Source organism: Syngnathoides biaculeatus, chromosome 7, assembly GCF_019802595.1.
Source record: "Syngnathoides biaculeatus isolate LvHL_M chromosome 7, ASM1980259v1, whole genome shotgun sequence".
NCBI classification, from domain to species: domain Eukaryota; kingdom Metazoa; phylum Chordata; class Actinopteri; order Syngnathiformes; family Syngnathidae; genus Syngnathoides; species Syngnathoides biaculeatus.
The window spans coordinates 7159917-7187739 of record NC_084646.1 but is presented as its reverse complement, the minus strand read 5'-3'; the positions used below and the strand labels follow the sequence as shown (position 1 = coordinate 7187739).

General features: G+C 47.8%; 1 protein-coding gene across 11 annotated transcripts; it reads left to right on the top strand.

The window, feature by feature from the left end:
- Nucleotides 1–390: 390 nt before the first annotated feature.
- Nucleotides 391–27727, top strand: LOC133503395 (kelch-like protein 30). 11 transcript variants are annotated; one of them, XR_009795731.1, is made up of 10 exons: nucleotides 391–668; nucleotides 3028–3141; nucleotides 4002–4121; nucleotides 10170–10214; nucleotides 10294–10399; nucleotides 10477–10616; nucleotides 10689–10853; nucleotides 15308–16116; nucleotides 17007–19836; nucleotides 21203–21331. XR_009795731.1 is itself a non-coding variant. In XM_061824993.1 (9 exons), the coding sequence occupies exons 1-9, from the start codon at nucleotides 1785–1787 to the stop codon at nucleotides 17539–17541; spliced, it is 2262 nt and encodes a 753-aa protein (XP_061680977.1). In that variant the 5' UTR covers nucleotides 1568–1784; the 3' UTR covers nucleotides 17542–21120. The 11 variants fall into 11 exon arrangements, 5 of the variants coding, with proteins under 5 accessions (XP_061680977.1, XP_061680979.1, XP_061680978.1 ...); XR_009795735.1 differs by having other exon boundaries at nucleotides 10165–10214; XR_009795732.1 differs by lacking the exon at nucleotides 391–668 and adding an exon at nucleotides 1184–1476.
- Nucleotides 27728–27823: the final 96 nt, after the last annotated feature.

The following is a 27823-nucleotide window of genomic DNA, read 5'->3' as shown; positions in this document are numbered from 1 at the left end:
CCTATATGTTGCTGCACTGTGTATTAAAGTATGAGTTTATTACGGTTTGAAATTACCGCACCGTTTATGCTAGTTTGTGTCACGTCTGTGCTGTTGTGTGTTAGCATTAAGCTAGCAGACTTGCTATTATACATTTTGGTGTTTAACAGTACAGTGTTTAATTATATTTATGTCAGGACCGGGGTTCAAATCCGAGTCCCGCTTATGTGGAGTTTGCATGTTCTCCCCGTACCTGTGTGGGTTTTCTCTGGGTACTCCAGTTTACTCCCACCTTCCAAAAACATTGGACTATCTAAATTGACCCCTCCGTGGATATTGCGCAATCCGCGTCACTGACCAATCAGAGGCCAGAGATCTGCATAAACCACGCCCCTTTTTGCTCCCGCCATTTTCTCTGACAACATTGAATGGTCCAGTCTAGGTTTTGTTAGCGTTTTATCGCGTATTTGGGTTATTTAACAAAAAATATGGTTAAGAGGTGTAGTCGCAGACTTTGTAATCGTGACGACAGGTATCCCGAAAGGCTAGTTGGTGGAGTTCCATTCGTACCCTTTCCAAAACCGAAGACCCAGTACGAAAAATGCCTTCGATGGATCAAACTTTGTGGAAGACCGCATCATCAACTAAGTCCATCTAATATCAACCGGAACACATATGTTTGCACGAAGGTATGCCCTATATTTGATTTTCAATACATGTCTCGTATAAATAAATGAGACGTTCTCCGCTAGCATAACACTGCTGCGTGTGAACGATTGCCACACTTGATCTGTGTTGAGCGATATTTAGCGACGATCGGACTGCACAAATGTATCGATTTCTTGCCGGCTCGCGGCCGAAGCTTAACCAGACTGTGTTTGCACGAAGATATGCCCTAAATTTGATTTTTAATACACGTCTCGTATAAATGAATGAGACGTTCTCCGCTAGCATAACGTTGCTACGTGTGAATGATTGAATGAAATCAGAAGCATGGCGTCTCTCTCAGTTAAGAATGTATTGTATTTAGAATCTAGAATATATCGTTGATTTGAATGAAATCAGAAGCAGTCTGTCTCAGTTGAGAATGTATTGCATTGTATTTGCCATTTTACTGTTTGTCTTACGTGAGCGCACGTGGCGTGACGTCACTTCAGGAGGCGTGGTTAAGTGCCCTGTACGGAGGGGTCAATTGCCCCGAGGTGTGATTGGAAGTGCGGCTGTTTGTCACGATGTGCCCTGCGATTGGCTAGCGACCAGTTCAGGGTGTATACCGCCCGCTTCCTTGGCTCCAGCGCTCCCCGTGACCCTTGTGAGGATAAGCGGTGAAGTAAATGGATGGATGGATGTCAGTTTTACAGTAAACAGCAGCCGGGAGTGACAAAGAAGCTGCATGAAGCGAACACGCTTTGACTCTCTGAAATGTGCGCGCGAGCTTTGTTTTTGTTTCTCCAAAGTGACGTTATGATCGTTCCGGATTTTTTTCGGACTGCCAGAGTAAGTGAGACCAGGCCAAGCAAGTCTCGAAATGTGTTTTAAAAGTTGAAGGGCGTTTGAAGTGTCATAATTGACTTTGATGATCAGAAAAGGACTTCCATTGTTTTTGTGAAATGACATTTCATTAAGTTAGCACGTTCGCTGCCATTGACGGCTTGAGAAGTCAAATATCTGCGTTCACTCAGAAGGCTGGCGGTGATTAATTGGAAAAGTTAAAATTTGTTTTTGAAAACGCCTGTATTTAGTTGAATGGATGGAGAAAATTTTCTTTGTTGTTCTTTTAAAAAAACAAACGAACTTCAAGTTCAATGAGACCTGCAGTTGTCCTGATGAAAACACTTCAGGTCAGGTCCGACGCGAGTGTCGTTCGTGCATGCGCGCAGGACCGGGACGCCGCTCGCTCCGGTTGCGTGGAGGCGGTCCGCTGGCTGCTGTCCTTCGGGGGCTCGGCGTTGGACCAAGTCAAAACCGGCTCACTACGCCGCCTTCAACGGAGACCTCGCTTGCGCGGAGCTGCTTCTCGGCCACGGCCCGCAGTCAGTTTTGCAAAGTCTTCACAGTGGTGGACTTATGCCACATTTTATTTTATTTTATTTTTTCTTAGTGCAGACTTATTTCTGAAAATTCATAATTAAAAAAAAAAATTAAAGTAAAATTCAACATAGATCGCTTATGGATAGCATTGAAAGTTTTTTTAATTTAATTTAAAAAAATAATATAAATTCTATGGAGAACACTGCAAAGAAAGTGTATTTGGAAATTTATTGAAAATAAAGAAAATCAATGCTGATTTTTTTTTTTTTTTTGGGGGGGGGGGTCCTACGTTGTATCTGGTTGCATTGCCCTATTCCAAAATTGACTCCATTATTTTTTTTTGCTTTTCGGTATTTTATATATGAAACCCCTTAATCACAGTTTAAAATATTTTCAACTTTTTAAAAGAACACCAAAAATTGACCATATAGCAAATCCAAAACTGTTTTTTTACACATTTTGTTCTGCTATAAAATAAGTCTAAAATTGAACACATTTATTTCTCTTCCAAATTCTGCACACAACACTCGCTAATATAACATATATATATATATTTTAATTTCCAGATTCATTAAAGATAAAAAAATAATAATCAAAAAGTGAAATGTGATTACTGATCAAATATAATCAAGTTTGGAACATTTTTAAAATTAATTCATTAAAACATTTTTATAAAAAAATCTATTTTACAGTAATTGTCTAGTGTTAAATTTTAAGGGGATTAAAATGAATTTAACACATTTTTTGAATAAGGCCATTTTAGAGGACTCAACCTTGGAAACAAGAACAAAAACCTCACTGGGACCTCGATTTCAGGTGCGTGAATTGGCAGATGTTCAGGGTGTACCCCGCCTCCTGCTCGTTGACAGCAGGGATTAGCTCCTGCGACCCTTGTGAGGATAAGCGGCTTGGATAATGACATGACATGACATTTCGATAATTCCTCAGATTCATCTCTTCGCCATTCCCACAGAAATTCTCCAGGACTGACATTCTGCCCTCGATCTTTCCCGACAGATGACCCACAGCGACGTGGACCCCTCCTGCCGAGACCGGGCCGGTGCCACGCCGCTGCATTTCGCCGCCAGCAGGGGGCACTGCGGTGTCTTGGAGCGGCTGCTCGAGATGGAGGTCGCCTTCTTAAATCTTCATCCTTACGTTTACTAGCAAAATGAGCAAACCAAAATTGCTATAAAATCATCATACATCATCATTATTTTTACTGCATGAATCATTTAAACAACTTCAGACTCGGTAATTGAACCTTTTATCATTTTTAACCCCGTAAATGCCAGTTTTATAGTGTAGCCACGTCTATATTGTTTTTAATTGTCACTACTCTGTCATTTTAGAAAGTAGTTTTAAAACGACTTTCTTTTGGCAGGGACTGGAATGCGTTAACATTAATTTCAATAGGGAAATATGAGTTATGATAATGTTTTGAGTTCTCCCCGAGAGGGGTTGCGTCAGGAAGGGCATCCGGCGTAAAAACTATGGCAAAAAAATATGTGCGTTCATCTGAGATGTCACGCCGTGGCGACCCCTAACGGGACAAGCCGAAAGAAACTTACATACTATTTTTTTTTTAATAATGTTTTGAGTTACTGTACAAGTTTGGTCATGGAAGGAATGAAAACTTAGTTATCATAGCTGTTATCTAACATTTATAAAATCAAGTCTGAAGGTGTTGGAGTGATTTATGAAAAAAATAAAAATAAAAAACGGATGTACAATGATTTAATAGTGTGTGAACAATTTTGATCACGAAGGTTTCTCACTCCGAAATGGATGAAAAAAGTGCAAAATACATTTTTGAATAAAACACAATGGATTTTTAACACGGCCAAAATAATCCCCGCACCCCTCCCAAAAAAAAAAAAAATCTCAAAAAATGCCTGAGAAGGGCAGAAGAGTTTATCATTAAAAAAAAAAAAAAAGAAGTATGAAAATAGTCAATAAGTGGAGCTGTGAATCATATGTGCATGTTTCAGTGCTGCGAACGGCTGCTGGCCGGCCGGGCTGATCCCTCTGACGGGTTCACCCCCGCCCACCTGGCCCACTACAACGGACACCGCCGGTGCGCCAGATACCTGCGAGCCCGGCACAACAATGTGAGCTGGCGTCCTCGAGCGTGCGAGCGCCTCTGACCATCTGCTTCTCGGCGTGGTCGGAGGAGGTGGTGGATGTGGGTGGGTGGGTGGGGGGGGTCCGGGGGTAAAAGCAAAACATCTGGAAGCATCTCGCGCAATTATTTTCTCCATTTGTGACACTGAGGTCACTCGGCTTTGTTGGCTCGGAAATGAAAGCGCTGGTGTGCCTCGAACTTGCACCGAGGGAACTTTTGTTTTTCGGCGAAAAGCTCTTTTGGGTTTCATCGTTTTGGCTGTGCGAGAGTTTCCTCCTGGGAAATAATAAGTACATGTATGTACGGTGGTGCCTTGAAATATGAGTGACCCGACTTAGGAGTTCTGTCGAGTTCCAAGTCATTTGGGTTCTTTGTGCTTTGACTTGGGAGCAAAACTTTGAGACAGGAGCGCTTGATATGTTGCCAGTGACCTCAACTCAACTCACTTCACAACAGGAATTAATTTTTCTCACATTCTCCCAAAAAAGAGGCTTCAAATTGTTGACTCACACCCCGGTTGAAGTTTACCGTCAAAGTAAACATCAAATGAAAGAAAACGACACATTGTGTATTCGAAAGAACCGCAAATCTTTGCCTTAGCAAAGTCTGATTAGCTTGATGCTAACAAACAATGGAAACCGCCGTACGAAGAGCACCGGTGTCGCCGTGTTACGACGCATGTATGAACACAAGTGGTGGAGCAACATATGTAGACCTTTCTCATAGGCGTATGGACTAATAAGATCCCAGTGGCATATACACTGTTTCTGTGTCTGTATTTTACTCCCTCCAGGTCCACGTACGTGTCAGAAGGCGCAGCACAATGCCCACTGAATTGAAGCAAAGAATGTTTCATTTGTTTGCATACTCTTGAATTATGTTTGCACTGCATGATTAAGCACATGGCGGCACAGTGGATCAGCTGGTAAGGCGTTGACCTCACAGTTCCGAGGTCCCGGGTATAAACCCGGACCCACCTGTGTGGAGTTTTCTCCGGGCACTCCGGTTTCCTCCCACATCCCAAAAACAGGCATCATCAATTGGACACTCTAAATTGCCCCTAGGTGTGATTGAGAGTGTGATTGGCTGATGCCCTGTGATTAGGTGGCAACCAGTTCAGCGTGTCCCCCCGCCTCCTGCCCGTTGACAGGTGGGATAGGCTCCAACACTCCCGCGACCCTCTTGAGGATAAGCGGCAAAAGAAAATGGATGGATGGATTAAGTACGTTATCATAGGGAGCTATTTTTCTTATCAAAAACCGATGACTTTTTTGGGGATGGGTGGGGGCGGCTGCACAGATTCATGTCGTTTCCATTCATTTCAATGGGTAAAGATGATTTGAATTATGAGTTATGATTTTGATTAGTCTGGTCAGAGAACGAATGAAAGTCTTATCTCTAGGCACGATTGTTCAAATTTAGGAGCTAGGGGAATGTTATGAATTCACAATTGTCTACTAGTCTACTACCGCCACCCACAGATATGTAATCCCGTGACGACAAATCGGGGATTGCAGGGGTTCTGATGGACTTTTTTAGAAGGTTCTTGACTGAATAAACAAATAAAAGAGCACAAAAATTCTAATGAGATGTTCAAAAATGTAGACGCTCGTCCAGGTTGCGCCGCGTCTTCTTGATTTACGACCCCAAACACGCGATCAAAGGGCGGCGCGGTAATCAGGGAATGCTGTCCACCGGCAGACCTTAAAGCCTCCCAGGTGTCTCGGCGGACCACCCGCGCCGGCGACCGGGCCAACGGGAGCCGGCAATAAGTCAGGAAGAAGAAGAGCAGCTGCGCTTGTTCGCACACGGAGCGCTTTGGTGATCCGCGCCTCGCCGCCCGAAGAACAATGGCGGGATGATCGGCCCAGACTCTTGGCAGCCCCCGCCGGCCGATAGCCCCTATCGGGTTTCCCCTCGGCTCTCAGGTGGAAGAGCCCGAGGTCTGGAACGAGATCCGCCGGCTCGAGTTTCACAGTTTTCACCGTCCCCGTGCCTGGAACTGGCAACTTAAGCCTACTAAGGCGCAAGATTCAAGGACGACTCTTGAGCTGGATCTTCCGATTACTGGAGATCAGCTGAGCTTTAATTACATCTCTTCTGGTGTCTTCAGATGCGAAGGTTGAATTCGGGGCATTTCCCCCGCGTGAAAGGGGGCATGGGCAATTTCCACACCCGTAGATGCAACAAAAATCTGCCACGGTAACCTACAATGGCGGTCACGTAGCGACTTTGTGCCTTAACGGGTAGCTGTAAAAACAGGAAGTTCAAGCTAGTTGAAGGAGGTTTGATAGATTGGCAGGAACGAGTAAAACCTACGATTCTTTCAGGCCTAACGAGTTTCTTGCCTCTACGAGTAGCTGCTGTAGCGAGTACGTGATGTGACGCGATTGAGACAAAATAGATCGAAGCAACCACGAGAAGCCACAATTGCTTCAGGCCTGACGAGTTTCTTCCCTCAACAGGTAGCTGCTATAGCGAGTACGTGACGTGACGCGATTGAGACAAAATAGATTGTTAGCAAGTAGTTGAAGCCACAATTGCTTCAGGCCCGACGAGTTTCTTGCCGCAGCGGGTAGCTGCTGTAGCGAGTACGTGAAGTGATGCGATTGAGACAAAATAGATTGTTAGCAACTAGTTGGAGCCACAATTGCTTCAGGCCGACGAGTTCCTTGCCTCAACGGGTAGCTGATGTAGCGAGTACGTGACGTGATGCGATTGAGACAAAATAGATTGCTAGCAACCAGTAGAAGCCCCAATTGCTTCAGGCCGGACGAGTTCCTTGCCTCAACGGGTAGCTGATGTAGCGAGTACGTGACGTGACGCGATTGAGACAAAATAGATTGCTAGCAACCACTAAACGCCACATTTGCTTCAGAGCCTACGAGTTTGTTGCCGCAACGGCTAGCTGCTCTAGCGAGCGCGTGACGTGACGCAATTGAGACAAACTAGATTGTTAGCAACCACGAGAAGCCACAATGGCTTCAGGCCCGACGACGTTGCCGGCTCAACGTGAAAATTTAATCCACAAGTTGGCTCGCTGTTGTTGTTGAAACGTTGCTCAGACGTGACGGTGTCACATTTGTCTTTCCACTCCCGCCTTTCACGAGTCCTCTCCTGGCGAGCGTCCGTTCCGTTCAACGTGGGGGGGGGGGGGGGGAGTCAGTAGAATGCGACGGGATATCTTTTTTCGTAGGCTCCCGCCGATACCTGCCCCCGTGCCAAGCGCGCCGTCGGCGTTAGCCGCGCTAGCAAACAACCTATCCTTTTCCCCTTCAATTATTCACGCCGCCCTGCGTCGGGTTTTTGTTCGTCCGCCGGCGACGTCCTCAACGCGCAGCCATGCTGAACCACTGAGAACCAGGTCGGTCCATTTTTACCGTCTTCCATCTTTGAGCTTTGTCGTCATTTGAATGCTAGTGACCCGACTTCCGAGTTGTTGTTTTGTTTTTTTTTTTTAGCTAGGTGGTGTTTGCACTCAATGCCCCTGCGGGGTCGATCGCGGATCCATTGAGGGAAATGAAGCGCCCGGAAACGCCCGGGAGTGTGAACTTGCGCGAGGATGTGTACTTACGCCGCAACCTCGTGTGCGTGCGTGTACAGTGTGTGTTTGTACATCCCCCACGTCTCTCTGGAGCTGGGGGGGGGGGGGGTGTTATGGAAATATTCCAAGTTTGTTGCAAACGCTGACAGGAGCGAATTGGAGTGTAGTAAGAGGTCGCGAACTCTTGATGTGTTTTGATCGGGGGTCTTTTGATTTTGTGTGTGTGGCAGCTGAGAGGTGGCGTTGATGAAAACCAAATGCTGGCGGCTGCCACTGGGTCCAATTAAAGGCACGCACAGGGACGGTGAACTGTTGCGATCAGGGTCACCCAGGAAGCAACTACTCGTACATCCTCCTTCTCCTCCCTTCTTCTTCTTCTTCTTTCTCTTTCTTCTTGTTTATCTGTTGGGGATTGCGCAACTTCGGGGAAGCTGTAAGGCCGTGTGAGAGGACGACGCGAAGACCTGCCCCCCCCACCCCACCCCAACGATTTTGGAGGACTTTGACGCGAACTCGCGATGCGCTCACGAGGCCGAATGCGACACGGCGTGTTGTCTGCAAAGCGCATGAGGAGAGCGTCGCTTTGTCGAAAGATTTGTAATTATCCGTCCATTTTCTTAGCCGCTTATCCTCACGAGGGTCACGGGGAGCGTTGGAGCCTATCCCAGCTGTCAACAGGCAGGAGGCGGGGTACACCCTGAACTGGTCGTCAGCTGATCGCAGGGCAAAGACAAACAACCGCACTCCCAATCACACCTAGGGGCAATTTATCCATCCATCCATTTTCTTTGCCACCTATCCTCACGAGGGTCGCGGGGAGTGCTGGAGCCTATGCCAGCAGTCAACGGCCAGGAGGCAGGGTACACCCTGAACTGGTCGTCAGCCAATTGCAGGCCAGAGACAAACAACCGCACTCGCAATCACATCTAGGGGCAATTTTTTCATCCATCCATTTTCTCAGCCGCTTATCCTCACAAGGGTCACGGGGAGTGCTGGAGCCTATCCCAGCTGTCAACGGGCAGGAGGCGGTGCACAACCTGAACTGGTCGCCAGCCAATCGCAGGGCACATAGAGACAAACAGCCACACTCACAATCACACCTTGGGGCAATTTAGAGTGTCCAATTAATGTTGCATGTTTTTGGGATGTGGGAGGAAACCGGAGTGCCGAGGAGAAGACCCACACAGGCACGGGGGGAGAACATGCAAACTCCACATAGGCGGGTCCGGGATCGAACCAGGGACCTCAGAACTGTGAGGCTAACGCTTTCCACCTGCTCCACCGTACCGCCTCCTTTTTAGTTTGTCATCTGGGGTTTTTTTTCTCCATTCATTCATCATATAAATGGTTTTGTTTGTGCTAAATGTGTGAAAATAATATGAAATAAAATTTATCCGGGAGGGAAATAAGACTTGGTACTTTTCAGAGGTCCAGGAACTTTTGTCTGCAGCGCATTTTTTTATTTCGACCACAAGAATTAGGAATTTTTAGAGGACCGCAGTATGTTTTGAGCGCAGTTTGCCGCTACCTGCGTTAAAGCCCGAAGGCGACTTGAGGCCGGCGCGGACGTCGTGCGTTTTCGTGTGTTGCGTGTCCTGGTTTACAAGCAACAGGAAGTTGCCAGGGAAGAAGAATCAAACGATTGGTTCCATGAGTGGAAAAAGCCTTCCGGTCCAGATTAAAAAAAGCGGGTCAGGCAAAAGGAAAAGTCTCCTCTTCTGGATCTTGATGCGGGCGATCCAGGAACCCAACTATTTGTATACAAACAAAACGTCAATTTTACATAATGCAGAGTGTCCGTGAAGTTTTCTGACTGGAATCAATTTGAAACAGAATTCATTGTCACGGATTCACTCATTTGCAGATTTTTTTGGGTTAGGCCAACTATCCTCCATTATTTTCTGTAAAAACTCACTTGACACTGTCGACGTGAGTTGAGGCGCTTCATTTTGAGAAAATTGAGTGCTCTGCTGCGGCACGGTGGATCAGCTGGTTAAGCGTTGGCCTCACCGTTCTGAGGACCCGGGTTCCATCCCGCCCCCGCCTGTGTGGAGTTTGCATGTTCTCCCCGTGCCTCAAAAACATGCAACATTAATTGGACACTCTAAAGTGCCCCTTGGTGTGATTGTGAGTTGGGCTGTTTGTCTCGATGTGCCCTGCGATTGGCTGGCAACCCGTTGACAGCTGGGATAGGCTCCAGCACTCCCTGCGACCCTGGTGAGGATAAGCGGTGAAGAAAATGGATGGATGGAGTGCTTTGCTGCCATCTTATGGCATATTGATGGTAAGAAACTATGTTGAAGTGATTTGTGGCGCTTCGCTTCGACAGAAGTAGTGTTTTGTCGCATCTCGTTGCCGAGGAACTATGTCGAAGTTAGTCAATGTGCTTCATTTTGCCATCTTGACGTGGTGATTTGAGAAAGCTGTACAAGAAATAGACGGATGGATGTTTTGCTTTTTTTTTTTATGGCCGCCATTGGATCAGTGCAGAAAGACGGCAAGAAGAGGACCGTCGACGTCATGGACACCCCAAAGGTGCGTGTCATCGGCAGACATCCGAGAAACCCGCGAAAACAACTTCAAACATCTCCTCCTCCTCTTCTTCCCCAATCAGCAACCCGAGAGCGAGGAGACGGCGGCAGCGGCGGTGGCGGCCATGTACCCTCAACCTCCCAAGAGTCTCATCCCGCACGTCGAGAAAGTCCAAACCGCCGCTTCTGGTGAGTTTACCGAAGGTTTGCAGAACTGGAGGATGAAGACGCAAGACGGCATTGATGGGTTTTTTTTGCGTGTTTAGTGATTAAAAGTTTACAACCGCCAAAGAGGACGCCGCCCGACGCCAACAACCTCCTCGCCGACAGGAAGCTCCTCGGGGACATGAAGCCCATCGCCTCGCTGAAGCAGTCCTCCCTTTCGATTGTCTTCACTGGACAAGCCGTAAGCTCAGAATTATGTCATAATTTCACTTGAAATACTGTTTATTAACACCATATTTACTTCCCGTCACAGAGCAAAATTGTGGTGCTGCCCAGCGAGGAGGCCAACCTGGTGGACATGGACTATCTGGTGCCCAGCCACGACGAGAAGGGTCGGCCCATCGCCGAGTGGAAGCGGCAGGTGATGGTGAGGCAGCTGCAGGCCCGACTGCTGGACGAGGAGGACCAGAGGTGGAGGGTAACGTCGGCAACTTTACCTCATTGCCGGATCAGAGCCAAAACACTGCACAAATCCACCTATTACCGTGTTTGTTTTGTGTTTTCCGACGGTAGCTAGCTTTGTAGACCTAGAGAAAGTCTACGACCAAGAGTGTACCAAGAGAGGAACTGTGGTACTGCATGTGCGAGTCTGGTGTGGCGGAGAAATATGTTAGAATAGTACAGGACATGTATGAGGGTAGCAGTACAGTGGTGTGACAGAAGAATTAAAGGTGGAGGTGGGAGTGCATCAGGGATCCGCGCTGAGCCCCCTCCTGTTTGCGGTAGTGATGGGTAGGCTGACAGACGAGGTTAGACTGGAATCCCCTTGGACCATGACGTTCGCAGATGATGTTGTGATCTGCAGTGAAGCAGGGAGCAGGTGGAGGAACAGTAAGCACGCACTGGAAAGCGGAGGAATGAAGATCAGCCGAAGTAAAACAGAGTGAATGAGCGAGGCGGAGGGGGGAAGAGTGAAGTTCCAGGGAGAAGAGATGGTGAGGGTGGATGACTTCAAACACTTGGGGTCGACAATAAAGAGCAGTGGTGAGTGTGGTAAGGAATGCAGCCCTATGGGGGGCACAAACCAGCGCAATCTGTAGGCCGGTCCCAAGCCCGGATAAATGCAGAGGGTTGCGTCAGGAAGGGCATCCGGCGTAAAAACTGTGCCAAACAAATATGAGCGTTCATCTAAAGAATCCCATACCGGATCGGTCGTGGCCCGGGTTAACAACGCCCGCCCCCGGCACTGCTAACCTGCAGGGCGTCGGTGGAAATTCAGCTACTGTGGGTTGAAGACAAAGAAGAGGAGGAAACCGGATCCAGCGTCAGAAGAAAAAGAGGAATGCACAGAGCCTACAACTGAGTGTAGGGACTTTGAATGTTGGGACTATGACAGGAAAAGCTCAGGAGTTGGTTGACATGATGATTAGGAGAAAGGTTGATATTCTGTGCATCCAAGAGAGCAGGTGGAAAGGTAGTAAGGCTAGAAGTTTGGGAGCAGGGTTTAAATTATTCTACCACCGAGTAGATGGGAGAGAAATGGAGTAGGGGTTATTTTAAAGGAAGAGCTGGCTAAGAATGTCTTGGAGGTGAAAAGAGTATCAGATCGAGTGATGAGACTAAAATTTGAAATTGAGGGTGTTATGTACAATGTGGTTAGCGGCTATGCACCACAGGTAGGATGTGACCTAGAGTTGAAAGAGAAATTCTGGAAGGAACTAGATGAAGTAGTTCTGAGCATCCCAGACAGCGAGAGAGTTGTGATTGGTGCAGATTGTAATGGACATATTGGTAAAGGAAACAGGGGCGATGAAGAAGTGATGGGTAAGTACGGCATCCAGGAAAGGAACTTTGAAGGGCAGATGGTGGTGGACTTTGCAAAAAGGATGGAGATGGCTGTAGTGAACACTTATTTCCAGAAGAGGGAGGAGCATATAGTGACCTACAAGAGCGGAGGTAGAACCACGCAGGTAGATTATATTTTGTGCAGACGATGTAATCTGAAGGAGGTTACTGACTGTAAAGTAGTGGTAGGGGAGAGTGTAGCTCGACAGCATAGGATGGTAGTATGTAGGATGATTCTGGTGGTGGGTAGGAAGATTAAGAAGACAAAGGTAGAGCAGAGAACCATGTGGTGGAAGCTGAGAAAGGAAGAATGTCGTGCGGCTTTCCGGAAAGAGGTGAGACAGGCTCTCGATGGACAACCGAAGCTCCCGGAAGACTGGACGACGACAGCCAAGCTAATCAGAGAGACAGGCAGGAGAGTACTTAGTGTCTTTTGCTAGGAAAGGGGAGAAGGAGACTTGGTGGTGGAACCCCAAAATACAAGGAGTCATACAAGGAAAGAGATTAGCAAAGAAGAAGTGGGATACTGAGAGGACTGAGGAGAGGCGAAAGGAGTACATCGAGATGCGACGTAGGGCAAAGGTAGAGGTGGCAAAGGCTAAACAAGAGGCATATGAAGACATGTACACCAGGTTGGACACGAAAGAAGGAGAAAAGGATCTCTACAGGTTGGCCAGACAGAGGGATAGAGATGGGAAGGATGTGCAGCAGGTAAGGGTGATTAAGGATAGAGATGGAAATGTGTTGACTGGTGCCGGTAGTGTACTAAATAGATGGAAAGAATACTTTGAGAAGTTGATGAATGAAGAAAATGAGAGAGAAGGAAGAGTTGAAGAGGCAAGAGTGAAGGACCAGGAAGTGGAAATGATTACTAAGGGGGAAGTCAGAAAGGCACTACAAAGGATGAAAACTGGAAAGGCAGTTGGTCCTGATGACATACCGGTAGAGGTATGGAAGCAATTTGGAGAGATGGCTGTGGAGTTTTTGACCAACTTATTCAACAGAATACTAGCGGGCGAAAAGATGCCTGAAGAATGGAGGAAAAGTGTTCTAGTTCCCATTTTTAAGAACAAAGGGGATGTTCAGAGCTGTGGAAACTACAGAGGAATAAAGATGATGAGCCACACAAATGAAGTTTTGGGAACGAGTAGTGGAGGCTACACTCAGGGCAGAAGTAAGTATCTGCGAGCAACAGGATGGTTTCATGCCTAGAAAGAGTACCACAGATGCATTATTTGCCTTGAGGATGCTCGTGGAAAAGTACAGAGAAGGTCAGAAGGAGCTACATTGTGTCTTTGTGGATCTAGAGAAAGCCTATGACAGAGTACCAAGAGAGGAACTGTGGTACTGCATGCGTAAGTCTGGTGTGGCAGAGAAGTATGTTAAAATAGTACAGGACATGTATGATGGCAGCAGAACAATGGTGAGGTGTGCCTTAGGTGTGACAGAGGAATTTAAGGTGGAGGTGGGACTGCATCAGGGATCAGCTCTGAGCCCCTTCCTGTTTGCAGTGGTAATGGATAGGCTGACAGATGAGGTTAGACTGGAATCCCCTTGGACCATGATGTTCGCAGATGATATTGTCATATGCAGTGAAAGCAGGGAGCATGCAGAGGAACAATTGGAAAGATGGAGACATGCACTGGAAAGGAGAGGAATGAAGATTAGCCGAAGTAAAACAGAATATATGTGCGTGAATGAGAAAAGTGGAGGGGGAAGAGTGAGGCTACAGGGAGAAGAGATAGCGAGGGTCGACGACTTCAAATACTTGGGGTCAACAATACAGAGCAATGGAGAGTGTGGTCAGGAAGTGAAGAAACGGGTCCAAGCAGGTTGGAACAGCTGGCGAAAGGTGTCTGGTGTGTTATGTGACAGAAGAGTGTCTGCTAGGATGAAGGGCAAAGTTTACAAAACAGTGGTGAGGCCGGCCATGATGTACGGATTAGAGACGGTGGCACTGAAGAAACAACTGGAAGCTGAACTGGAGGTGGCAGAAATGAAGATGTTGAGGTTCTCGCTCGGAGTGACCAGGTTGGCTAGGATTAGAAATGAGCTCATTCGAGGGACGGCCAAAGCTGGATGTTTTGGAGACAAGATTCGAGAGAGCAGACTTCGATGATTTGGACATGTTCAGAGGCGAGAGAGTGAGTATATTGGTAGAAGGATGCTGAGGTTGGAGCTGCCTGGCAAAAGACCAAAGAGAAGGTTTATGGATGTGGTGAGGGAAGATATGAGGGCAGTTGGGGTTAGAGAGGAAGATGCAGGAGATAGGCTAAGATGGCAAAAGATGACACGCTGTGGCGACCCCTAACGGGACAAGCGGAAAGGAAAAGAAGAAGAAGAAGAGGTGAGTGTGGTAAGGAAGTGAAGAAACGGGTCCAAGCGGGGTGGAACAGCTGGCGGAAGGTGTCTGGTGTTCTATGTGACAGAAGAGTCTCCGCTAGGATGAAGGGAAAAATTTATAAAACAGTGGTGAGGCCGGCCGTGATGGACAGATTAGAGACGGTGGTTCTGAAGAGACAACAGGAAGCAGAACTGGAGGTAGCAGTAATGAAGATGTTGAGGTTCTCGCAGGTTGGATAGGATTAGAAATGAGCTCAGCCAAAGTTGGATGTTTTGGAGACAAGGTCCGAGAGAGAGCAGACTTCGATGGTTTGGACATGTCCAGAGGCGAGAGAGTGAGGAAATTGGTAGGAGGGATGGTAAGGATGGAGCTACCAGGGAAGAGAGCGAGAGGAAGACCGAAGAAAAGGTTGATGGATGTTGTGAGGGAGGACACGAAGACAAGTGGGTGTTAGAGAGGAAAATGCATGAGATAGGCTTAGATGGAAAAAGAGGACACACTGTGACAACCCCTAATGGGACAAGCCGAAAGAAAAAGAAGAAGAAGCTAGCTTGCATGTGTCACCAGAAGGTGGCAGCACAGAGATCGGAAGAGTCACAGAAACAGTTCTGCAATTCAGCACCTTGTTACAGAACAATAAGTCGTGCTAAAAGTGCTGAAACATTGAACGGTTTGATACGCGGGTTCGAACGTTTGGACCCAACGTGCATTTTTCCTCCTCAACTCTGCCCCGTCCGTTGCAGGAGAACGGCCAGCGCCCGTCCAAAGTCAACTGGCGCTACTCGCAGGCCCACAACGCCATCCTGGGCCCGTCGGGCGAGCTCCTGACCGAGCACGACCTGCTCTACCTGGAGGAGCAGATCGCCAGCGTGTCCCTGCGCCGCCACGCCGGCGAGGGCTACGAAGCGGAGCTGGCGCGGCTGGCCGACGAGCTGCGCCAGATCCTGCCGGCGCCCATCGTCAACATCAGCGCCCGCGCCCGCTTCGCCGACCCGGCCGGACGCCCGCCGCTGCTGCCCGGCTGGTGCGGCCGCATCTCGGGCATCGTCAAGAGCATGTCGCTGCTCACGAGCGACGTGGCCGAGCAGGCGCACTGCAAGATGGCCGACGGGCAGCTGGCCGGCGTCTTCTCGCAGGCGCCCGAGCGGCGGGCCTCCGCGCGGGGCCGCCGCCAGAGGATCGAAGAGGAGATCCGGCGCTTCGGCGTGTCGGTGAGGACGCTCAAGTCCAATTTCGAGACGCAAAACGAGCCGGAGGACGCAGACGGATCCTCGTCTGCCTCGACTCCAGCTCCGGAACCCGAGGAGGGGAAGACGGTGGCGGGCGCCAGCCTCCGGAAGGAGCGCATTGTGGTGCTCTTCCTGGGACACTGGAAGAAGTCGGCCTACGCCGTCGCGCTCAAGAGCAAGGACGCCGCCGAGAGGAAGAAGAGCCGGGCCGAGATGATGAGCGGCTCCCTGGGCCACTTCTTCAAGCAGAGGAGCGCCGTCAACAAGATGCTGGGCAACTGGAGGCGGATGATCTCCAGCGTGCCTTCGCGACAGATACGACGGTAGGCTTGCGAAATTTATGCTCACAAGTGGGATCATTTCTGTCCTCCGAGACAGCATTTCTTTTTTTTTTTCTCTTGTTTCTTGATTTTTGACAAGTCAAGACAAGAATGCTTCTGCCGGGGAATTTTTACAATTTTTAACATCTGATGGTCCATCTACAAGAATTTCATATTTTTACATATCATTTATTTTACAAAAGTAATCTGTTCATGTCTGTCATCTAAGATGACTTTTCTCCATTTGAAAAAATTAATGTGATGATCCATCCCTTAATTTCCTGTTTTTTTTTTTTAAATGAAGTCATCACGTGAAAAAATGATCGAGTGATGTCCACCCTTTAAATATCCGTCCATCCATCCATTTTCGTTTGCCACTTATCCTCACAAGGGTCACGGGGAGCACTGGAGCTTGTCCCAGCTGTCAACGGGCAAGAGGCAGGGTACACCCTGAACTAGTCGCCGGCCAATCGCAGGGCAAAGACAAACAACCGCACTCGCAATCACACCGAGAGTGTCCAATGAATGTCGCATGTTTTTGGGGATGTGGGAGGAAACCGGAGTGCCCACCCGGGGAAAAACCGGTTGGCCCGGGATTGAACCCAGGTCGTCAGAACTGTGAGGCCAACACTTTACCAGCTGATCCACCGTGCCGCCCACCCTTTAAACAATTTTTCTCAATTTTTTTCTTTATTTTCAATCTCATACCCTAATTTAATACATTTTGTGACAGTATGTAACCAAGTCATCCATCTTGTATACCGCTTATCCTCACAAGATGAGTAACTGCGGATTTGGCCTCATCAGCACAATTGTCAAAAAACAAAAAGTATCGCCATTGGTGACCTTTTCTTGCCCCGTGACCGTGTTTGCATATTTTTCCGTCATTTTAGGCTCCACAGGCAGCAAGTCCTCTACTCCCCGGAGCAGTTCCTCCCCCGCGTGGACGGAGCGCCGCTGGAGTACGACAAGCTGACGCTGGACCTCTTCATGCTGGGCTACTTCCACATCCTGGAGCAGGACCTGCCGGTGGACGAGCGCAAGATGAGGCACCTGCTGTGCTTCGAAGTCTTCGACCGCGTGGGCGGTTTCCCCTGGGAGCTGGTGCGCGACTTCCACAAGGCCGTCGTCCGCGACATCGAGGCCGGCGACCGCGAGTGGAAGGACGGCTTCGATGACCTCAAGCTCAAGTTCTTCAGCCGGGCGGCCGCCGCGTCCGAGGAGGGCGAGCCGGAGGCGGAGGCGCGCCGGCTTCCGGGGAGTCGACCGCTGCCGAAAGTCATCGTGCAGACGCCCACGCCGGACGAGGGCTCGGACTACGCCGGGACCGACATCTCCAGTTTCAGCAACGAGGAGATCTGCCAATACATCGACCGCAGTTTTGCTTTTTGGAAAGAGAAAGAGGCGGAAATCTTTGATTTTGAGTAGTTTATCCAGGCTGTGTGCACCTTTATGGCCACTTGAGGACACCGTACAACGCGTCTAAACTGACATTACAGTGAACCCCCGTTTATCGTGGGCTTTACGCAATGCACAGAGACAAACTTTTACCTCTCAAACAAATTTCAACTTCTTAAATCACACTTCTTCTTCTTTTCCTTTCGGCTTGTCCCGTCAGGGGTCGCCACAGCGTGTCACCTTTTTACATGTAAGCCTATCTCGTGCGTCCTCCTCTCTAACACCCGCTGCCCTCATGTCCTCGGCGAACATCATAGTCCAAGGGGATTCCAGTCTCACCTCGTCTGTCAGCCTTATCCATTACTGCCGCAAACAGGAAGGGGCCCGGCGCGGATCCCCGATGCAGTCCCACCTCCACCTTAAATTCGTCAGACACACCAACGGCACACCTCACCGCTGTTCTGCTGCCGTCATACATGTCCTGTACTATTCTAACATATTTCTCCGCCACACCAGACTTGCGCATGCAGTACTACAGTTCCTCTCTTGGTACTCTGTCACAGGCAACTTTTAAAGTATTCCTCAGCACCTCTTTTCATGCTAACATATGACGGCAAACGCAATCGACGGCCTAACACAGAGCAGCAACACTTACAAACCGACCTCACACCGGACCACGGGAATATCTGGAATTGGCTTTTAACAAAAAGAACATTAAAAAAAGCAATTAAAAAAATAAGAAAGTTGGCCAATTTGTCTTTTTGGATCAGGGAACTGAGATTTAGCTCTAATCAGACTGCAGATCGTGATTACATTTTTGGTAAATATGCGAACGCTGGACAATATGCTATCGTCATTAACATGAGAGCTAATCTGATGTGGAACCATCCAGAATCAACACCGGCGCTCACACGAATGCCGGCGCTACGACTCCCGCGGTCATCACAGGCTCGAGTACAGACGGCGGCGCAGCTCGACGAGGACGCCGTTCGTCTTGTCGTGCTGAGGGTTTGTTTACCGTTCTCGGTGTTGATTGAGGAGCCGACTTTCGCGTTTTTTCTCAAAACACGCCGCCAAACAAAAATGTCATCAAAAATGATGCTTTCGTTTTGTTTTGTTGGTGGAGAGATTTGAGCTTTGAAAAAAATCCCTGCTGCGAATACCGTAATTTCTGTCCTATAAGCCGCGACTTTTTTCACGCGCTTTCAATCCTGGGGTTAATTTCTGCGTTTTTTCTCTAACGGCCGCAAGGGGGCACTCGAGCGGAAAAGGTAAGAGTGAGACCGGTGGAATATATGTGCCGAGGAAGTGACTTTTACCGGTCTGGCCCTGTTAGCGCTGCGCTATCGTGTTACTGGCGTGTCTCAGTGATTTTTACTAGTATGTTTTCTTTAGCCGGCCCTGCTACCGTTAGCCGGGCAGTGTTAGCATTAGCACGGCGGTGCTAGCGTTAGTGTTAGCGCGGCGCCATTAGTATTAGCGTGGGGCCGCTAGTGTTAGCGCTGCGGCGCGAGCTTTAAACTCTGTGTACTGTCTTTCTTTTTAAATATCTCGTGTTTCCATGTGGGCACTTGCGGCTTTTACTCGGCTGGGGCCTAGGTATGTACCAAATGGTATTTCCTTTACAAATATACTGGGTGAGGCTTATAACCCGGTGCGCTCTGTAGGCCGGGAATTACGCTAATTCATTCCCATCCCAACAAAGATAGTAATTGCTTATTGATGCCACACGATGGCAGCAATATACTTTTTTTCTCTACCTACAAACTTGACTCCTCCCCTCAGTCCAACATAGTTTCTTGGTACCAAGTTGCCACCAGGCGGCGCCAAAGCAGCATTTTTATATTCAACACGGCTTTGGCCTGAAGAATAAATTTGCCAATGTTGACCTGCGAATACACGGGGGTTCACCGTAATACTTTGCTGAAGATTTTCGGTTTGTAAAGTGTAGATTGGGCGGTTTTATTATTGCGCTTGATCTAGAAGCGAGTGTTCTTCCGCTTAATTTTAGCCGCTTGTTTTTCATGCAGAGAGACAATAAATCAACAAATGTCCACGTGCGAGCCGTGGCGTCGTTCGCCTTTTCGGTCATCCGAGCTGCCCCGCGACGTGTCCGTGTGTGTGTGGCAGCAGCTGCACATTGTTTGGAATCTGACATCAGCCCCCGAGCGTCACTTGTCAGTGGCAGCCCAAAATAAACCAAAGGCAAGACTACGCGAGGCTGCCAGCGTCCCAGCTACCGGGCACAAAAGTTCCCCTTTCTCGCCGATTCCCCAAACAAAAAAAAAAAAAAAGGCCGGTTCTGTCGCAGGATGCGTCGCCCCGGTGAGTCTGTTTACTATTTCACGATGGAAAGCTTGGTTTTATTTTTTATTTTTTAGCAGGCTTTGGGGCCTGGGGACTTGTGGTAGCGGTGTCGCTAACTCTCGCTAATGGGTTCAGTTGAGACATTAACCGTGAAGCCGATTATCGCAGGGATACGTTTCACACCCACTTGTGACAGGTGAAAATCTGTAATGGCTTCTTTTTAGTTTTACCCCCGCCCACGCGTTCCAAACACGTCTCAATCTTATTAAAAGACTTTTTTGGAAGTATTCCTTTGCCCCCGTTATCACTCTCTCCTTCATAAGAAATGACATTTACTTAGAGCAGTGGTTCCCAAAGTCAACCTGGGCCCGGACCCCCAGTGAGTCGTTCAAAAAGCTCCCGGACCCCCAACCTCAATAACGTCGTGCTGGACGCAGCTATGCCATTCTGGTACAAAGAAATCCTCAATTTTAGTGGCTGACGTGCTCTTGCCTTTTATTTTTGCACAATAAATCAAAACCTGGTTCAACACTGGAAAGGGCAATTGTCACATCATGATTAGCTTCCAGACGATTTTGGTTTTTTCGTCTTCACGTCACGGACCCCCTGGAAAGACGTTTTTCCACCCCCTGGGGGTCCGTGGACCCCACTGACTTAGAGGAAACCAAAAAGACTCTCTCGCTCAAACAGTTTTCCAAATAAGAGGAAAATTGTTCATCTAAACAAAAATGCTCAACCAAACCGCGTCATTGACTTGAACAAACGTTTGCTAGCTTAACGCAAACATACGTGGAGTCCTCAGGTTAAGACTGTCTCGACCTAAGACGTTTCGACTTTACAACGCCCGTCCGCCATTTTGTCTGGCTAAGCTAACCCTGTGTCTTTTAGCAATGCTTCTGCAACCAAAAGAAAATCCATAACCATGGAAACAGAGCTCAAGATCATAAAAAGATCGGAGGAAGGAGAGAAACCAACACCACCAAGGCTTCAGTCGGTCGACAGTGGTGACAATTCTTAAAGACAAAGCCCGTATTTTAGCGCAAGTGAAGAGTTCCGTTGTTCCTATGTCGGGTACAATGATCACAAAACAAGGTTCTTTGATACTTGTCCAGATGGAGAGGATTGAGGACCAGGTTCCTTAGCAATAGCTAAGCACTGCCTCCCCTTCTTCTGTATTTTGATGTAAATTCCGACTTGAATGGTGGAATCCAACTTATGTCGAAATCCGAGTTAAGTCGCGACTGTAGGAACTGATCCCAGTCGTAGACCGAGGACTCCCTGTGATGCGAAATGCCGTAGAGCGCTAATGGACATGACCGTAAAGGTATGATTGGTAAGATAAATACTTTCTTTGCACCGTTTTTCATTTCATTTTCCCTTTCAGGTGAATGACTTTTTCTTGCCGAGAGCTTCTTCTTCTTTGTTTCTTGACACGGCGTCGAGGATGGTGCGCAACGTGGACGACCTCGACTTCTGCCTGCCGTCGCACTCGCAGACCATCCTTGAGGGCCTGCGCTCTCTGTGCTCTCAGCCCAAGATGGTGGACGTGACCCTGAGCGCCGGGGGTCGCGACTTCCCGTGCCACCGCGGGGTCCTGGCCCTCTGCAGCGCCTACTTCGGCTGCATGTTCTCGGGTGACTTCGCCGAGAGCATCGCGGCCCGCGTGGAGCTCCAGGAGGTGGATCCGGATATTCTGAGCTGCCTGCTGGACTTCGCCTACACGGGGAAGCTGACCATTAACCAGAGCAATGTGGAAGGTCTGATCCGCACTTCCAGCCGGCTGCAGTTCCAGACGGTGCGCGCCGTGTGCACGCGCTACCTCCAGCACCAGATTGACGCCACCAACTGCCTGGGCATCCTGGAGTTTGGCGAGATCCACGGGTGCCCCGAGGTGGTGGCCAAGGCGCGGGCCTTCCTCTTGGAGAACTTTGAGGCAGTCCAGCTGAGCGAGGAGTTCCTGCTCCAGGAGAGGGATCGCCTGGTCTCCTGCCTGAGCCACGAGGGCTTGCAGATCCGATGCGAGCGCGCCCGCGTGGAGGCCGTCCTCAGGTGGGTGGGCCACCGGCGGGAGACCCGCTTGGACCACATGCCGGAGCTGCTGGGCCTCTGCCGCCTGGAGCTGCTCGACCCGGACTACCTGAGGGGCACGCTGATGCAGGATCCTCTGGTGCAGGCGTCGGACGGCTGCAGGGAGGCCGTGGAGAAGGTCCACATGGAGGTTTGGACATATTTGCTGCTAGTTGGCTAGCACCATGACCACAAAATTGGACCATTTTCACATATCGTTTGCCAACAATACAAAATGAAATTGTTCATGTTTTGATGTATTTTTTTTTTACATATTAGTTTTGCAAACAGTTTCTTTTGTCATGGTGTTAGGTCCCACTTGCAACATATCAGCATTTCTAACAATGTACATTTAACAGAAAATGTTCACATTTTATGGTCAAGATGCTACGTGGCTAGTGTCATTGCTAACGTCACACCTTTTTATTAAACGTAAATGTTTAATGTTAACATTTTAACTGTAATTTTCAACAATTTATGTTTTTAGTAAGCTCCATTTCAGCACTTCATATATTTTCACAGGAACATTCAGCACATTTTGACAATTTTTTCCGCAATCTGTAGCCACAATGCTAGTGCTAATGTTGCTATACCCACAATGCTAATGCTAATGTTGCTAACACCTTTCAATTCAGTAATTCCCAAACTTTTTTTTTTCTTGCACTCCCTTTTTGGAAATCAAAATTATTCAAAGTCTGGTGGCTACAATGTTGTCTGCATGCTTTACGTACATGGTTTTGAATTATTATAATGACATATATTTTTTGGGGGGGTCAGAAATTGCACTCGGACCCGAAATGCGCCGACACCGTGGAGATGCCGAGTCCGCAGCCCAACTTGCAGGAGGTGCTCTTTGTCATGGGGGGTCGCTCCCTGGACGACGACTCGGACGACGATTCGGACGACGACGGCTACGGCGAGCGGGCGAGGGCGAGAGAGCGCCGAGCTCAGCCCGGAAACTGCGCTTTCTACAACACCAAGACAAGTACAAACGCTCACTTTTTTCTTCTTCTTCTTCTTCTTTATGTGTCCAATTACGTTCACCCAAGTTTTTGTTTTTGTTTTGTAGAGCAGTGGCATGAGCTCCCAAAGTTCCCCAACCCAAACAAGTGGGGCTTCTCCATGGTGTCGCTGAATAACGACGTCTATGTCACGGGTGAGCGTCCGTCTGTCCCTCCGTCGGCCTGTCGGACATTTTAACGCTCCGAGGGAATGTCCGCCCCGACCAGGAGGCTCGCGGGGCTCCAACACCAACACCTGGTCCACCACGGAGACCTGGAAGTACATCACCAAGGAGGGCCGGTGGGTCACGGTGGCGCCCATGCTCCGACCTCGCACCAACCACTCGTCCGCCACGCTCAACGGCGAGATTTACGTCATTGGCGGTAAGCGATTCAAAGCAACAACGCACTTTTCTGGCCACGGTGAGCTTTTCCCGCGTTCGTGTTCAGGTACCACGTTGGCCCGCGTGGAGGTGGAGCGTTACGACCCGTACCACGACACCTGGACCTCCGCCTGTCCCGCCGTCAAGTACGTGACCAACTTCACTTGCACGGCGTGCCAGGGAAAGCTCTACGTCGTCGGCTCCTGCGCCGTCAAGTACAACGCGTTGACCATGCAGTGTTACAACCCCGTCATAGGTGAGGATGCGCGGCGCTTTCTGTCATCCGCGGACGCTTTGCGCCACGGTGGCTCAGCTGCTGAAGCGTTGGCCTCACAGTTCTGAGGACTCGGGTTCAATCCCGGCCCCGCCTGTGTGGAGTTTGCATGTTCTCCCCGTGCCTGCGCGGATTTTCTCCGGGCACTCCGGTTTCCTCCCACATCCCAAAAACATGCAACATTAATTGGACACTAAATTGCCCATAGGTGTGATTGTGAGTCTCGATGGGCCCTGTGATTGGCTGGCAACCATTTCAGGGTGTACCCCGCTTCCTGCCTGTGGACAGCTGGGATAGGCTCCAGCACTCCTGCGTCCCTCGTGAGGATAAGCGGCTAAGAAATTGTATGGATGAATGGACTTTTCATCATTTCAGGCTACTTCCCATCAATTTAAGATACTGTCAGTGATTTGTCCAGGGTACTTTCTGTCCTGTGTGGCTGCTTTGCATGATTTACCGATACTGCTTTCTCTTATTTGAGGCTCTTCAATTGTCATAATTTGGGCTTGTTTTTAAGTATTTATTCGAAGAAACCTAAAACATTTTACAAGAATGCTTTTTTTTCAGGAAAAAAAAGTTACAATCTTAAGGAAAGTTACAGAGCCCCTAAAGGGACATTTGGGAGAGAAAAAAACTTTTTTCTCATTGTAATGACAAACTTTCTCATTGTAATGAGAAAGTTACTCATTGTAATGACAAACTTTCTTTTTCGGAAGTGCATTTTTGGGGATAAGGAAGTAGTAGAAAATAGTATTTTTTAGCAAAAAAAAAGTAACTATCAAAACATTATTATATTTCGATTTCAAGACAAAATATCTCCCCATGTGAGAAAAGTAATTTGTTGCAATCTTAAAAAAATAATTTAAGAGTGTGGCATCTTTAAATAAAAAAAAAGTGAAATTACAATAATAGTTTGATTTTGTTGAGGGAAAAAAAAGTTTCACACAAAAAAATCTCCCTTAGGGAGACAAAAGTTATATTATGGTAATCCCTCATTTTTCACGGTTAATTGGTACCAGACCCACCTGCGAAAAATGAAAAACCGCAAAGTAGGAGTGAATGGCATTTAAAAAAAATAATGTAATCAATTAATTAATTAATAATTTTCCTTTATTGGTCCGTGTCGTCATGCCAGGGATGGCGCATTAGTACGTAGCGATCTGGATTTTTTTTGGGTGGTGGTGGTGGTGGGGGGGGGGGGGGGATTAGATGCGTTGAATCCGCCATAGGTGATCTGCGAAGTAGTATTTAGAAAAAAGGTGAACCTTATGAGAATAAAGTAGTATTTTTTGCTTGTGATAAGAAAGTTGTAATGTTCCAAGAACGAAGTTAGGTGATATTTTATCAAGAATCAAAATGATCACCCTTTTCTTTGCATGTTTTCTGACTGCGTTCTCATTTTATTTTGACTTCTGTCTTGATCTAAATGATTTTCGTCAACAAAAATCAGATGATCTCAGGTGAAAAAGTTTGAATCTTAGCAATCGGCTCATTTTCTTGACTTCCTCTGTCCCCCAACTTGTGGTTGATGTTTGTTTGCTCGTTGTTGTCGTCTTTGTCGTTTATTTTTGTCCCAGACAGCTGGATGAGCATCTGCTCGCCGTTCATCCCCAAATATCTGTCGTCTCCTCGCTCCGTGTGCATGGACGGCAACATCTACCTGCTGGCCGACAACACCAAGAAAGTCTACTCCTACGACCCCGACGCCAACATGTGGCAGAAGGTCTCGGCTCATTCACGTGCGAGAAACCTCCTGCATATTCACGGGTCCGCGTTTGGCAAATCTATCCACCATCCATGAATATCGGTAGTTCACCGGACATGCAGGTCAAAATTTCGTTTCACTTTAGTACCGCGTTGTGCTGCGAAATGTCGCGATTCGCTGAGCTCGACTGGAAACGATGCCACGCAGAAGGAGAGCTAAATAAGGTCACCTGCTACTGTGAACTGCAGTAATGGCCGTTATCGAAGATTGCCACAGAGATAATGCGTCGCTTTGAAAAAACGTTGTGTGCTGTGTTTGTACGTTGCCATTTTTGGAAGGTTAATAATTACAGTACCTCACATTTAGAAAAACGTACGGGTGTGGTCAGTCAAGCCCGCAGATATATTGTGCGATCTGTTTGTAATTACGAGTGTACCCCTTTAAGAGCGGAGGGGGGCGGTGTCAGGTAAACTCGGAAGTAGAAATAGACTGAGGAGCAGGTCGTTGTGAGAGAACGTGTGTTTCCATGTTAAAAAAAAAAGAAAAGACTTCAGGGTGTGGTTCACGGCGCTGGATCGGTTTTCGTGTGTGCTGAGAGTGTGCGACAAGTGTGCAATTGCGCAGCTATGTATTTCTACTCGTAACAAATTTTATGCGCGTGATTTTTCGTGCTCGACTGCAGATTTGCGAGTGCGATGGCAAATCGCAGTGACTGTAATTACCATAATATTATGCAAATATTTCTTAGCCCATCTATGGCATTTTACATGTTAGCATTAAGCTAGCACGTTCTCATTAGAGTTACATGGTTTGGTTGAACATTTTGGTGATTAAAATATATTACATTATTTGTTGTTATATGCTCTGTTTCTATGCGTTGCCTCTCCATATGTTAACATATATGCTAATTACTGTTAGCCTGTTGCTGCTATTAGCATGAAGCTACCGAACATGTTTGAGAAAATGATATGATGCAAGCACGCCTTGCATCTTTTTTGTGTGCAAATGAGTCTTCTTTACATATCTTAAGTGATGTTAGACAACACAGAGACTCAGAACAGGCACCAACGAATACTTTAAAAAGTGACTTCAAGAAGGTTTCAATACATTTAAAGGTGCTTCAAGCATGCGGGAGCTATAAAATTAAAAAAATATGGTCTACATCAGAGGTTTTTACCTATCGTCGGTGGCTCTAGAACATATCCCTGCGATAAACATTTTTACTGGAAGGTGGACTTCCGTGAGGATAAGAATCTCAAGCAGCTTTTCTTCTTCCTCGCTAGATCCAACTGCTGCATATGCTACACGAGAACGGCGGCCTGGTGTCCCTGGACGGGAAACTCTACGTTACGGGCGGCCACTGGAAGGGCATGGAGGGCGACTACGGCGTGGAGGTGGAGGTGTACAACCGGGCCTCCGACACCTGGGAGGTGGAGGGCTACCTGCCCAGACTCTGGTTCTACAGCGGCGTGTCCACAATCTTTCTCGACCCCGCCAATTGGCCTCGCCTGTTCCCCGCCGACGCCACATAGGTGATGTCGCGTCATCGCCGGCGGGACGAGAGCTTTGCGGCTGTTTATTTATTGCCTGGACTTCCAAGTGCCGCAACGTAGGAGTTAAAAGCCGTTGCTGGGTCCATTTTTTGGCTTTGTGTCGCGAGGAAAAATGCAAATTTGGGATTAGACGCCCCACTCGCGTGTGGACAAGAGGGGGGCCGATGGACTTTTAGCCGTTTAGCCGATACACACAAATACAAAATGAGAACCCTGGCAAGGAACTGCGCTCACAGTAAGATGAACCGGCAAAGTGTCTGAGGTCACTCGCTAGGCCACGCCCTTTAGAGGGTGACACACACTTGTGGCGACTTTCGACTTTCTGAATGTACAGTAGATAAACTTTATTAAACCAGTTCATTTCTGTATATTCTCTTTGATGTTGCTTTATGTTTTTATACAATATTGTTCTTTTCTTTCTTTCTTAATGACGCAAAACCCACCGAGAAATGCAGCGCTGGAACGGATTAGTGGCATTTCAATTGATTTCAATAGGGAATACCGATTTGACGCGCTAGTCAAGGTAGTTACGAGCTTGGTAATGGAACAAATTACCACCGTACCTTACTTTCAAGATGTTAGGAATCTTTGGTGCCGTTTTGCCAAGGTCTATGAGGGAGGTGCACAAATCATACTACGAGAATGAAGTCGTCAGCATACAAGAATGAAATATTTTTTAAGGTGGGAGCTGAATGTTTGGCAAACAATGGTGCTTTTTTTTGTTTTGGACATAATTTCGTGTTTTGGAGAAAAATCTTGTCACAATATTTATTTTCTTTGTGTGTGTGTGTGTGTGTGTGTGTGTGTGTGTGTGTGTGTGTGTTTTCAGAGTGGTTGTTTTTTTTTCCAGCAAAAAAGTTGCAAATTGCAAGGTAGATGAGATAATTGTCGTGTATTTTGGTTGGAGAAAAACCTTGAAATGTAATTATTAATAAGACTTAAAAACAAAACAAAAAATTAGTACTTGTAAAAATGAGTTTTACTCTTTCAAAAAGACTTTTTTTCTTACATATGAATTGTAA